This window comes from Triticum dicoccoides, chromosome 4B, assembly GCF_002162155.2.
Source record: "Triticum dicoccoides isolate Atlit2015 ecotype Zavitan chromosome 4B, WEW_v2.0, whole genome shotgun sequence".
In the NCBI taxonomy this organism is placed as follows: Eukaryota; Viridiplantae; Streptophyta; class Magnoliopsida; order Poales; family Poaceae; genus Triticum; species Triticum dicoccoides.
In genome coordinates this window covers 652,898,825-652,912,231 of record NC_041387.1, presented here as the reverse complement: position 1 = coordinate 652,912,231, position 13,407 = coordinate 652,898,825, and the positions used below count along the sequence as shown (strand labels likewise).

Below are 13,407 nucleotides of genomic sequence, written 5' to 3'. Positions count from 1 at the left end.
GGTAGACTTTTGGTGCCATGACTCCTCCTCCTCCATGTAAATATTATTAAGTTCTACCAGGATACTTAACTTCCTCATATATGCCTCCCCACACAGATCAGATTGCTCTTCTAAAAGCTCCAACTCCTGAAGCTCCAGTCTAAGTAGGTTCTTCTTAATCCTACTATTGCCAAAATTATTTGAGCCCCACCCTTTAAAAAACTTCTTCATCCTCTTCAACTTAATATTCAGAACATCAATAGGGTCGTCCGTGTACACATGTTTCGCCCAGATTTCAGCAACAAGAGGTAGGAACTCTGGATTGCACAACCAGGCGTTGTCAAACTTAAAGCACCTATTACCCGGGGCCCTGGACGGAGCCACACCCCCATCCATCAGCAAAGGATTATGATCAGATAAGTCCTTGACCATTTTTACAACCGACACTAAAGGGTATAAGTCTTCCCAGTCAGAGGACATTAAGACCCTATCAAGTTTTTCCAAAGTGGGATGGTCTTGTTTATTAGACCATGTGAAGTAGCCACCGGTCATGAAAATCTCCCTCAGGCCCGGTAGATGAATGACAACATTAAAAACATCTGAGAAATGGGATAAAGGTGTCTTTTTATTCTTTTCCCCACAGTGTCTAATGATGTTAAAATCACCACCCACCAAATATGGAGTATTAATCTTATGACAAAAGGAAGACAATCAGCCAAAAACTCAGGTTTATTTTCATCATGGGCTGCACCATAAACCACCAACAAAGCCCATTCGCATCTCTTAACCTTATCAAAAAGGTTGATCTGCAATATATATTTACCACACACAACATCTAAAACCTCAAGTGTTTCTATCCTCAAGCCACATAAAATCCCACCGGACTTCCCAATTGATGGGATCCATTCCCATCTAAATTTAGAATGGGTGTCGAACCTCCTAAAAAAGGAAGGCTTATAATTCTTTTTCATGGTCTCTTGCAAACCAATGAAGTCCACTTTGTTGGCATTAATGATATCAGTGAGGCAGGAAGCCATACCACTTTTTCCTGCCCCCCTACAGTTCCAAAAGACCCCTATAATTTATAATGTCCAGGTTTCTCTCTTACCCTGGTAGGTCTACTAGGATTCAGAGTAGACCTACCCTCAACCTCTTTCTTCTGTCTCCGAGTCACAGGTCTAATTGTGATGTTAGGAGACGAAATCACCACTTTATCTTTCTTAGGGGACTTTTTCTTTTTTCTCCTAGAGCACACCGTAATAAATGGGGCATCATCTTCCATGTCCTGATCATCCCAGGTTAAAGAAAGAGGAGCAGCGTTGCCTAAGCCATCTTTGATGGTAATATCCCTAGGACTAGTTTTTTTCTCATGCAGCAATTGCCTAGATATTTCAAGTTCACGAAGGATATCAACAGTATTAAAATTATCATCAGGAATATTGACTCCCATGAGCGAAGCACGTAACATGATAGTAGTATCAGACAGAACAGAAAATTGGTTGCCAACAGGGGGTGGGAGAGTACCTTCAAAGTTACGCTTCTTCATGCGATCTGTAGCCCTCTCCTCCACCCTAGCGAGCTTTTGATACTGATTGCGACCTTCAGGCCTAGACGAAACATGTAGCATTTCACGGATAGGAGATCCGGTAGGAGATTCAACAGTATACAGACTGCGAGTCTCACTGCCTTCCTTCGATCCCTCCTCGAGCTCAACAACCCGAGGCATATTAGGCCACGCCACATAGTCTGACAAACGAGGAATAGTACTCACATCATTTTTTTCATCATAACACAGAAATGCAGGTGAGGGAGGGATAGGAGTCAAGGCCCAAGCACCTGGGCTCAGCTTCTCATCATGCCTCGGAGAACCACCCAAGGGGACATTTTCATTCCTGTCAAGGTTGCTATCTGTGCTCACATCATTCTGTCCAGAGGAGTTCAAAGCCTCATGCTCTTCAGCCATGGTATGAATCAGAAGCTCGGTATGATTTCCTTCATCACTCTCTTCTTCCTCTTCATTTTCAGAAACGGCAGACAGACGAGTGGTAGCAGAATAGTTCTGGCAAAAGGAATCCCCAACAGCAGAAGTACTTGTCCCTCCTTGTTCATATGAGGTGGAAGCCTGGAATTCAAATCTGGCTTTTTTTGTAACAGAAGGAGAACTACTGTCAACAGGAATGGAATACTGACTCGCACCAGGAGCACCCACCACCACACGTTCAACTTCATAATAGAAATCATAGAATTGTTCACCCAACATTCCCTTAGCAGACGGTGGGATTTTGTCCACTTCCCTGCACCCCAGAAGGATTCGAGCATACTCAGGTTTATGTAGAGTAGCTTTATCCACCTCCAAAGTGACCCCCACAAGTGCCCCCACATATGAGACATGTTGAACACATCGTTTCTCTAAAGGAACATTGCGAACACGAACCCAGGCTTTCTGCAAGTCTTCTTTGGCACCCACTGACGCTGACCAAGGTGAGATAGAGACCATGACTGAATCATCCAGAATAGGAAGTTTTTTACCATAGCAGCAAGCTCTTTCAACTTCACGAGCATTAGGAAACCTCATCACAAACTGCGTGGGGCTGATTTGGCGTGCAGTGCACCGCCATTTCTTAGGCTTTTGGGCAAAGAAGCCATTGAACTCAGTCTCAATTTCTTTCACAGATGCCATACCCTCCACCAAGGTAATCACCACCGTGTTAGTTTTCTCATTGGCCTGTTTATCCGCACAACAATCAGGGATGAAGAAGAAACCCTAGCCAGGGGACTGGAAATCGCACATGAAAGGAACACATTCCCAGGGTTGAGGGATCTGACATAGTTGCGCCATGTGTCCAAGTTTGCCACATTTCTCACAACGAATGGTAGGACAGCGAGGAGCAAAGTGACCTGGGAGGTTGCAGTTGAGGCAGCGCTCCTCCGCGCCCTTGTTGACAGGAACATGCGAAGCTGGTGGGGGAGCCAGATCTCCGTCCTTCGCCGCCGTCTTGTTCGTGTAGATAGGCCACTGGCCCCTGGGGCCCCCGCCTTGCATCTTCGCCGCCGCATCCCATCGTTTCCCTGACGCCGCACCTCCAGATCTGGCACCACCGGGCGGCGGCAGGGGGTTTGTGCGCTGCCACACCAGGTTACGCCACTTGAGCGAAGGACCGCGCGTCCCCGGCGACCTTCCCTGGCCACCACTGGAACGAATTAGCAGGTGGAATGGGGGGGGGGGAAACCCTAGATCTGGCCCAGAGGTGGGAGAAGAGATGTTGGAGATGCGAATCGCCCGCTCCCGGTGGTGGGTGATCCGCCCGCGTCCTCTTATCCTCCCCGTGCCCAACAGTACCACTGGGGCCCTCATGGCGGTCAGACGGCCATGGATCTGGCCCTCTCTCTCCCGCACTCTTGCCAGGTGGAGCGCACTGAGAGGCTGTCTGTCGCCATGCCCCACCTTCATGCAAGCCAGACCCAGGAGCAGTCGGGGGCATGCATGACTGGGGAAACCGCCGGTCAACCCTGACCAGGTGGCACGGAAGGGAGAGGGCATCACCTTCATACACGCCCTCTCCTTCCCGAAGCGCCCGCGCGTCCACCGTCCGTCCGTCGGCGTCGCACCAGCCGGAGCGCCTCGTGTCGAAGGAGCAGGGTCCCAGGTTGGAACGAGATCGAGCGACGGGATCGGAAATCCGGGGCAAACGAGACCTCCCATCTCGTGTCGTCGGGATCGCCCGCGTCGCCCTCCTTCCTCGACGGGCGCTCGCCACGCGCGCCGAGCCGCACGGTCGCCGCGCCGCGCGCCGCGCCGCGCACGGTGCCCGCGGTCGCTGCGGTGCTCGTCATCCTAGTCATACCGAAGTAGCCTTGAAACAAACTGTCCCTAAAGGCCAATATCCACTTTTGGAGGGTTCCTAAAGCAGAATGAGGGCATGGCCAATGGGCCACGCTGGACGGGCGCCCCATGTGCCACCTCCTCTTGCCGAGTGCCACATCAACCAAACCTGTGGCTTGCAGATCGAAACGGGCTCCTGCAGAAGAACTCGCTTCTTCGCTGACGAAACCAACGAGGCGGCCGCTGGGGCGACGCGGTGGGAGGTCCGTCGCTCCGCTCGATTCGGGACCACACTCGCCCAACAAAATCCCGCGAGCGAGAGGGGAAGGGCGCGAAAGAGAGAAGGGAAGGGCGGGAAGGGGAGAAGAGAAGGGCGCGAACCAGGGAGCGGAGGCGCGGCGCGCTAACCAGGGAGCGGAGGCGCGGCACGCGAACCAGCGGAGAAGGCGGCGCACCTCGTCCTCAACCTGCCGTCGACATCCGACTGCAGCTCTTGCTGCAAGGTACGAGTCTAGTTCTTCCCCTGCTTCTTCTTGTGGTCATGGCCAGATTTATTTTGCTCAGTAAACTAGGCTAGGGTTCCAAGAACAGATCCGTTCCAAGAAGATTGATTCCCCTGTGTGTGATTTTGGTTCAATCTATTTGAGTCAGGCAACCATGCTTGTGGAAATCCTGAAATCCCCATCTTTTTTCTTCTTAGCCCTGAGAGAAACATGTCAGATCAGCCTTGGTACTCTGCTCTTTGCAATTGTGAAGAGAAAATTATGCTAATTAGCTAGGTGCAGATGAAGATGGCTAGGTGCAGATGCTGATTTGCTAGCCCTGAGAGAAACATGTCAAATCCTGAAATCCCCATCTTTGTTTTTATTTGCTAATGGCTAGGTGCAGATGCTGAATTCTTTTGCTAGATGTACTAGTAGTTGGTATATTATTAGACTAGCATAATCACAGGGATGCTGGTACTATTAGTTGTTGTACTAGGTGCAGATGTTGAATTCTTTTGCTAGACTTACTAGCCTTATTCAGGAAATGTGACTGCCATCAAGATGTTTTGGTATAGAGTTAATTTGAATAGAGTTCTGACTGTTATAACATCTATGTACGTTGGTCAATTTGGTCCCTTGTGCTAGCTGCATATACTGATAAAGAAAGAGTAGTGCTAGTCTGCTGAAGGTGCCATATCCGTGTTATTTTTTTTCTTTTTTTGAGAAATAGCTGGTAGGATTAAGAGCTTAGAACACTTGGACACTTTGCTATCTTTTTATTGTTCTTTGGTAGTTCCGAGTATGCTATTTGCACATGAATATTATTCTTCCCATCCAAATTATAGTTTCATGTGTGTTGTGTGCATAATTCTTATTACTTGATTTTTAAATTGTAGCTCAACTTGCAATATGTCACAATTGAGTTCCGATGAGTTCGAAGATGATACCATTGACCCAACAGAAATTTTCTCTCTAGAAGATTACTTGGCACAACAGAATACTCTCAACAACTTTGCTACACAAATAGCCACAAACATTCATCATACACTAGAAGGTCCAAGTACTAGGCGTCAGTCAGCCCCTAGGACATATATTGACAGGAAGAGAGAATTTTACAGTGAACTTCTCATAGCAGATTACTTCTGTGATAATCCTACCTATCCTGATTACTACTTCCGTAGAAGGTTCCGCATGGGAAAACCCCTCTTTCTACGCATTTTTCAAGCTCTTGGTGAGTGGTCTCCCTACTTCACTCAAAGGGTAGATGCCCTAGGCCGTCCAGGTCTATCACCTTTACAGAAGTGCACAGCAGCCATGCATATGTTGGCGTATGGTGTTCCTGCTGACAAAACAGATGACCATATAAGACTTGGTGCATCTACGACACTCGAGTCTCTTGAGAAATTTGCTAAGGGGGTCATTGCCAAGTTTGGTGGGGAATATTTGCGAAGGCCAACTGTTGAAGACATTCAATGTCTACTAGAAATTGGCGAAGCACGTGGTTTTCCTGGTATGCTAGGAAGCATAGACTGCATGCATTGGGAGTGGAAAAACTGTCCTGTTGGATGGAAGGGGCAGTTTACACGTGGTGACTATGGTGTCCCTACCATCATCCTTGAGGCTGTTGCATCCCATGATCTATGGATATGGCATGCCTTCTTTGGTGTCCCAGGATCCAACAATGACATCAATGTGCTCAATCAGTCGCCATTGTTCACTGAAACATTGCAAGGGAATGCTCCTAGGGTAGACTACTATGTCAATGAGCAACAATACAAGAAGGGATATTATCTTGCAGATGGAATATATCCGGAGTGGGCTGTTTTTGTGAAAACCATTCGGCTGCCTCAAACTGAAAAGGACAAGTTATTTGCGAAGAAACAAGAAGGTGCGAGAAAGGATGTTGAACGTGCATTTGGAGTTCTACAACAACCCTTCAAAATTGTCGCAGAACCATCACGGCTTTGGGATCAAATAGATATCTGCAACATAATGAAAGCATGTGTGATCATGCACAACATGATACTTGAAGATGAGAAGGGCGTGGAGTTACCCTTCGATTTGAATGAAGCTTTAGGGACATCCACTGCTCTGCCGCCGACAGCGATTAGTGGGGCTACACCTTTGTTCACCGACGTGATTAGAAGAGATGTTGAGATACGTGACCGGTCCATGCACAATTGACTCAAGCATGATTTGGTTGAGCATATTTGGAAGAAATTCGGTGAAGCTACAAACAACTAGTTGTAGTTTACAACTGTTGATGCGTTGGTGTATCTCTCTGTGTGTGTGTGTGTGTGAGAGAGAGAGAGAGAGAGAGAGGGTGTGTGTGTGTCTCTGTGTTAGAGAGAGAGAGAGAGAGAGCAGTGAGTTTTAAGACTATGTTTGAATTGTATGTGTTGTCAAGTGTTTTAAGACTATCTTTGAATTTACTCTAAATTATGCATACTGACTTGTGTTGTGTACTTGCTTGAATTTCACTTAGTACTTCAGTTAAGTGTGAACTCGGCATGTTAACTATCTATGTTAACTATCATAATAACAAACAATTTTCTTCTTTCAGCTGCAATGGAATACCGTCCTCCTAATGGTTTCATGAGCTTCCTTCAAGGCCAAAGTCATCCAAACTTCACCTTGCCAGCCCCTCAGCAGCTTGGTTTCCAATATCCAATGTTCTGCACGCAGCCGCCGCCACCACCAGCCAAGCACCACCCTCTTCCATCAAAGTCTAATCCCAGGACCACAACTCCATCGAACAAGCGAAAACGTGTCACAATCTATGTGGAAGCAGATGATGAAGATAGACAGAGGTTGTACTATACAAAAGATGAGGACCTTAGATTGGTAAGTCCCCCAAATCCTCTTATTCTTGTCATGTAGACATCAAAGATATCTCATGTCTTGCTACCTAAAATTTATTTAGGCTGGCTCCTAGTTTTATACTTTTGTACTTGCATTTTGTCTTTTGTTTAATTAAATTTAACCGTATACTTACTTCCTTTGTGCAGGTGAGTGCTTGGTTAAGCAAATCTGTGAATCCAATCGATGGGAATGCCAAGAAGGGGGAATACTACTGGAAGGAGGTTGTTGATACATACAACAGCACAACAGAGAGTGACCGACAAAGGGATGTGAAGTACCTCAAGAACCATTGGTACAAAACAACAAAGAAGGTAACCTCTTTCAATGGCTGCTATAACCAGATGAGAGATACCTATGCGAGTGGCCGGTGTGATAAACAATTGATGCAGCAAGCGCTAGACCTGTACCAAAGCCGCAATGGGCACCAGTTCCTGTATGTGCATTGGTGGGAAGCTGTGAAAGACAGCCAAAAGTGGAAGATTCATGTAACATAGAAGGAGATGGAACAAAGAGGTCAGCACCAATACCAACTGAGAATGCTCAGCGTCCCCCAGGAACAAAGAGGGCGAAGAAAGCTACAGGAAAAGATAAGGAAGCACCTACTGAGATGAATAACATGAAAGAACAGATTGAGGCCTTTCTACAAGCACAAGCTGATGCTAAGGAGCGAACTGCTGAGATGATGGAATTGCAGAGTCGACTGTCTGCTCAGAAGGTAGAAGCTAATCGACTTGCATATGAGGCAGCAAAGGAGAGGACAGTGGCCAAGTTAGCAGAGGAAAGAACAAAGTTGTTTGACAAGTTCACAAATATGTTGAATGCTGACACAACAAGAATGGAGCCATGGGCAAAGGAGATGCATATGAAGGCTGTTACAAGATTGGGGGATCAACTTTTCAGGGAGGAATAGAAGGTATGTAATATTCCTGTGTGTGTCATATTCCTTTGTTCTCCATCTTGATTCCTGTCATATTCCTGTGTGTATCCTATTCTTGCATTTTCCTATTCCTGATCTAATTTTGTTCTCCCTGTAAGGTATGAGGTTACTCCTTCCCTTGCCTCTTCTTGTTAGGATTAATAACTTAGAACACATACCACTTGATGTACTTTAGAAACAAATGCTAGAATCTGCATGTGTTCGTTACGAAGTCCACATATATGTTCCACTAAAAGTCTGCACTATTGTTTTTGAAATATGCATTGTACTCAGAAATCTACACTGTGTTGTACCCAGAAATCTGCACTATTGTTTTTAAAATATGCATTGTACTCATAAATCTACACTGTACTGTACCCAAAAATCTGCACTATTGTTTTTGAAATGCTATTTTTTAATTAGAATGATGGTTGTGCTATAAAACTCACCTTCAGTTTTTAAAACTGTAGTTGCACTACAGCAGGATACTTGTACTATTGTCAGTTGCTCCATGCAAATTTAACAGGGAATGCTCTAGCCAAACCAAATGGCCAACTTAGAAAAAATCTGTGTTTTCGACATGCTTGTTATTATACTCTAACTTGTGGCTTGCTTCTCGTGTAGATGTTCTACATATATGTCAAAAAAAGCGGATTTCATGTGCCAGGAAGCGTAGAAGATGTGAGATTTTTTTTTGGAATGAGAAGAATCAAAGGATACAACAAAAAATTCAGTCTGAAATTTGATTTGTGTGTTTACAAATCTTTCCTTTATGGGTATTTGAAACCTTAAGATTATTCTGTTACTATGGGATTTTGTAGTGTCATGGACAAGACATACTGACACTGTTTGCATATCAAGATTGTTGATTTTTGTTTGGAAATCAAGTTGTTTGATAACTTTCAGTGTGTATGCTTGTTGATATAGTGTGTATGCTTGCTGATATTGTTAATTCAAATAGATTCTGGTATTGTTTAAATGTAGTGGAGGTTTCATGTGTTGGAAAGGAGGTGAGAGAGAAAAAATAAGATGATGACATCACATAGAGTAGCTTCCATTGGGTGATAGTGGCATACAACAATAGCTTCATTCAAATTTACCTATGTGGATGGCTGGGGCAGCACCAAGGTGCTGCCTCCATTGTACATGCCCTGAGGGCATGGCCAATGGGCCACGCTGGACGGGCGCCCCATGTGCCACCTCCTCTTGCCGAGTGCCACATCAACCAAACCTGTGGCTTGCAGATCGAAACGGGCTCCTGCAGAAGAACTCGCTTCTTCGCTGACGAAACCAACGAGGCGACCGCTGGGGCGACGCGGTGGGAGGTCCGTCGCTCCGCTCGATTCGGGACCACACTCGCCCAACAAAATCCCGCGAGCGGGAGGGGAAGGGCGCGAAAGAGAGAAGGGAAGGGCGGGAAGGGGAGAAGAGAAGGGCGCGAACCAGGGAGCAGAGGCGCGGCGCGCGAACCAGGGAGCGGAGGCGCGGCGCGCGAACCAGCGGAGAAGGCGGCGCACCTCGTCCTCAACCTGCCGTCGACATCCGACTGCAGCTCTTGCTGCAAGGTACGAGTCTAGTTCTTCCCCTGCTTCTTCTTGTGGTCATGGCCAGATTTATTTTGCTCAGTAAACTAGGCTAGGGTTCCAAGAAGATTGATTCCCCTGTGTGTGATTTTGGTTCAATCTATTTGAGTCAGGCAACCATGCTTGTGGAAATCCTGAAATCCCCATCTTTTTTCTTCTTAGCCCTGAGAGAAACATGTCAGATCAGCCTTGGTACTCTGCTCTTTGCAATTGTGAAGAGAAAATTATGCTAATTAGCTAGGTGCAGATGCAGATGGCTAGGTGCAGATGCTGATTTGCTAGCCCTGAGAGAAACATGTCAAATCCTGAAATCCCCATCTTTGTTTTTATTTGCTAATGGCTAGGTGCAGATGCTGAATTCTTTTGCTAGATGTACTAGTAGTTGGTATATTATTAGACTAGCATAATCACAGGGATGCTGGTACTATTAGTTGTTGTACTAGGTGCAGATGTTGAATTCTTTTGCTAGACTTACTAGCCTTATTCAGGAAATGTGACTGCCATCAAGATGTTTTGGTATAGAGTTAATTTGAACAGAGTTCTGACTGTTATAACATCTATGTACGTTGGTCAATTTGGTCCCTTGTGCTAGCTGCATATACTGATAAAGAAAGAGTAGTGCTAGTCTGCTGAAGGTGCCATATCCGTGTTATTTTTTTTCTTTTTTTGAGAAATAGCTGGTAGGATTAAGAGCTTAGAACACTTGGACACTTTGCTATCTTTTTATTGTTCTTTGGTAGTTCCGAGTATGCTATTTGCACATGAATATTATTCTTCCCATCCAAATTATAGTTTCATGTGTGTTGTGTGCATAATTCTTATTACTTGATTTTTAAATTGTAGCTCAACTTGCAATATGTCACAATTGAGTTCCGATGAGTTCGAAGATGATACCATTGACCCAACCGAAATTTTCTCTCTAGAAGATTACTTGGCACAACAGAATACTCTCAACAACTTTGCTACACAAATAGCCACAAACATTCATCATACACTAGAAGGTCCAAGTACTAGGCGTCAGTCAGCCCCTAGGACATATATTGACAGGAAGAGAGAATTTTACAATGAACTTCTCATAGCAGATTACTTCTGTGATAATCCTACCTATCCTGATTACTACTTCCGTAGAAGGTTCCGCATGGGAAAACCCCTCTTTCTACGCATTGTTCAAGCTCTTGGTGAGTGGTCTCCCTACTTCACTCAAAGGGTAGATGCCCTAGGCCGTCCAGGTCTATCACCTTTACAGAAGTGCACAACAGCCATGCATATGTTGGCGTATGGTGTTCCTGCTGACAAAACAGATGACCATATAAGACTTGGTGCATCTACGACACTCGAGTCTCTTGAGAAATTTGCTAAGGGGGTCATTGCCAAGTTTGGTGGGGAATATTTGCGAAGGCCAACTGTTGAAGACATTCAACGTCTACTAGAAATTGGCGAAGCACGTGGTTTTCCTAGTATGCTAGGAAGCATAGACTGCATGCATTGGGAGTGGAAAAACTGTCCTGTTGGATGGAAGGGGCAGTTTACACGTGGTGACTATGGTGTCCCTACCATCATCCTTGAGGCTGTTGCATCCCATGATCTATGGATATGGCATGCCTTCTTTGGTGTCCCAGGATCCAACAATGACATCAATGTGCTCAATCAGTCGCCATTGTTCACTGAAACATTGCAAGGGAATGCTCCTAGGGTAGACTACTATGTCAATGAGCAACAATACAAGAAGGGATATTATCTTGCAGATGGAATATATCCGGAGTGGGTTGTTTTTGTGAAAACCATTCGGCTGCCTCAAACTGAAAAGGACAAGTTATTTGCGAAGAAACAAGAAGGTGCGAGAAAGGATGTTGAACGTGCATTTGGAGTTCTACAACAACGCTTCAAAATTGTCGCAGAACCATCACGGCTTTGGGATCAAATAGATATCTGCAACATAATGAAAGCATGTGTGATCATGCACAACATGATACTTGAAGATGAGAAGGGCGTGGAGTTACCCTTCGATTTGAATGAAGCTTTAGGGACATCCACTGCTCTGCCGCCGACAGCGATTAGTGGGGCTACACCTTTGTTCACCGACGTGATTAGAAGAGATGTTGAGATACGTGACCGGTCCATGCACAATCGACTCAAGCATGATTTGGTTGAGCATATTTGGAAGAAATTCGGTGAAGCTACAAACAACTAGTTGTAGTTTACAACTGTTGATGCGTTGGTGTATCTCTCTGTGTGTGTGTGTGTGTGTGTGAGAGAGAGAGAGAGAGAGGGTGTGTGTGTGTCTCTGTGTTAGAGAGAGAGAGAGAGAGAGAGCAGTGAGTTTTAAGACTATGTTTGAATTGTATGTGTTGTCAAGTGTTTTAAGACTATCTTTGAATTTACTCTAAATTATCCATACTGACTTGTGTTGTGTACTTGCTTGAATTTCACTTAGTACTTCAGTTAAGTGTGAACTCGGCATGTTAACTATCTATGTTAACTATCATAATAACAAACATTTTTCTTCTTTCAGCTGCAATGGAATACCGTCCTCCTAATGGTTTCATGAGCTTCCTTCAAGGCCAAAGTCATCCAAACTTCACCTTGCCAGCCCCTCAGCAGCTTGGTTTCCAATATCCAATGTTCTGCACGCAGCCGCCGCCACCACCAGCCAAGCACCACCCTCTTCCATCAAAGTCTAATCCCAGGACCACAACTCCATCGAACAAGCGAAAACGTGTCACAATCGATGTGGAAGCAGATGATGAAGATAGACAGAGGTTGTACTATACAAAAGATGAGGACCTTAGATTGGTAAGTCCCCCAAATCCTCTTATTCTTGTCATGTAGACATCAAAGATATCTCATGTCTTGCTACCTAAAATTTATTTAGGCTGGCTCCTAGTTTTATACTTTTGTACTTGCATTTTGTCTTTTGTTTAATTAAATTTAACCGTATACTTACTTCCTTTGTGCAGGTGAGTGCTTGGTTAAGCAAATCTGTGAATCCAATCGATGGGAATGCCAAGAAGGGGGAATACTACTGGAAGGAGGTTGTTGATACATACAACAGCACAACAGAGAGTGACCGACAAAGGGATGTGAAGCACCTCAAGAACCATTGGTACAAAACAACAAAGAAGGTAACCTCTTTCAATGGCTGCTATAACCAGATGAGAGATACCTATGCGAGTGGCCGGTGTGATAAACAATTGATGCAGCAAGCGCTAGACCTATACCAAAGCCGCAATGGGCACCAGTTCCTGTATGTGCATTGGTGGGAAGCTGTGAAAGACAGCCAAAAGTGGAAGATTCATGTATACACAGAAGGAGATGGAACAAAGAGGTCAGCACCAATACCAACTGAGAATGCTCAGCGTCCCCCAGGAACAAAGAGGGCGAAGAAAGCTACAGGAAAAGATAAGGAAGCACCTACTGAGATGAATAACATGAAAGAACAGATTGAGGCCTTTCTACAAGCACAAGCTGATGCTAAGGAGCGAACTGCTGAGATGATGGAATTGCAGAGTCGACTGTCTGCTCAGAAGGTAGAAGCTAATCGACTTGCATATGAGGCAGCAAAGGAGAGGACAGTGGCCAAGTTAGCAGAGGAAAGAACAAAGTTGTTTGACAAGTTCACAGATATGTTGAATGCTGACACAACAAGAATGGAGCCATGGGCAAAGGAGATGCATATGAAGGCTGTTACAAGATTGGGGGATCAACTTTTCAGGGAGGAATAGAAGGTATGTAATATTCCTGTGTGTGTCATATTCCTTT

The 13,407-nt window shown here is 45.2% G+C and overlaps 2 protein-coding genes and 1 long non-coding RNA gene across 4 annotated transcripts; all 3 read left to right on the top strand.

Annotated features, from left to right (window-relative positions):
* The first annotated feature begins 4,009 nt into the window (after positions 1–4,009).
* On the top strand, positions 4,010–8,875 carry LOC119294182. 2 transcript variants are annotated; one of them, XR_005143369.1, is made up of 2 exons: positions 4,010–4,305; positions 8,690–8,875. It is a non-coding gene; the product is annotated as an uncharacterized LOC119294182 (long non-coding RNA). The 2 variants fall into 2 exon arrangements; XR_005143370.1 differs by lacking the exon at positions 4,010–4,305 and adding an exon at positions 7,656–8,062.
* Positions 4,983–6,471, top strand: LOC119294181. Its single transcript, XM_037572422.1, has one exon. It carries the CDS (start codon positions 5,197–5,199, stop codon positions 6,469–6,471), a length of 1,275 nt encoding a protein of 424 aa, XP_037428319.1. The 5' UTR covers positions 4,983–5,196.
* A 1,793-nt stretch (positions 8,876–10,668) lies between the features above and the next one.
* Positions 10,669–11,839, top strand: LOC119292975. Its single transcript, XM_037571603.1, has one exon. It carries the CDS (start codon positions 10,787–10,789, stop codon positions 11,837–11,839), a length of 1,053 nt encoding a protein of 350 aa, XP_037427500.1. The 5' UTR covers positions 10,669–10,786.
* The last annotated feature ends 1,568 nt before the right edge of the window (positions 11,840–13,407 follow it).

What these genes read in the sequence shown, in the direction of transcription:
- LOC119294181 (XM_037572422.1), top strand. Translation starts at nt 5,197, where the DNA reads ATGTCACAATTGAGTTCCGATGAGTTCGAAGATGATACCATTGACCCA.
- LOC119292975 (XM_037571603.1), top strand. Translation starts at nt 10,787, where the DNA reads ATGGGAAAACCCCTCTTTCTACGCATTGTTCAAGCTCTTGGTGAGTGG.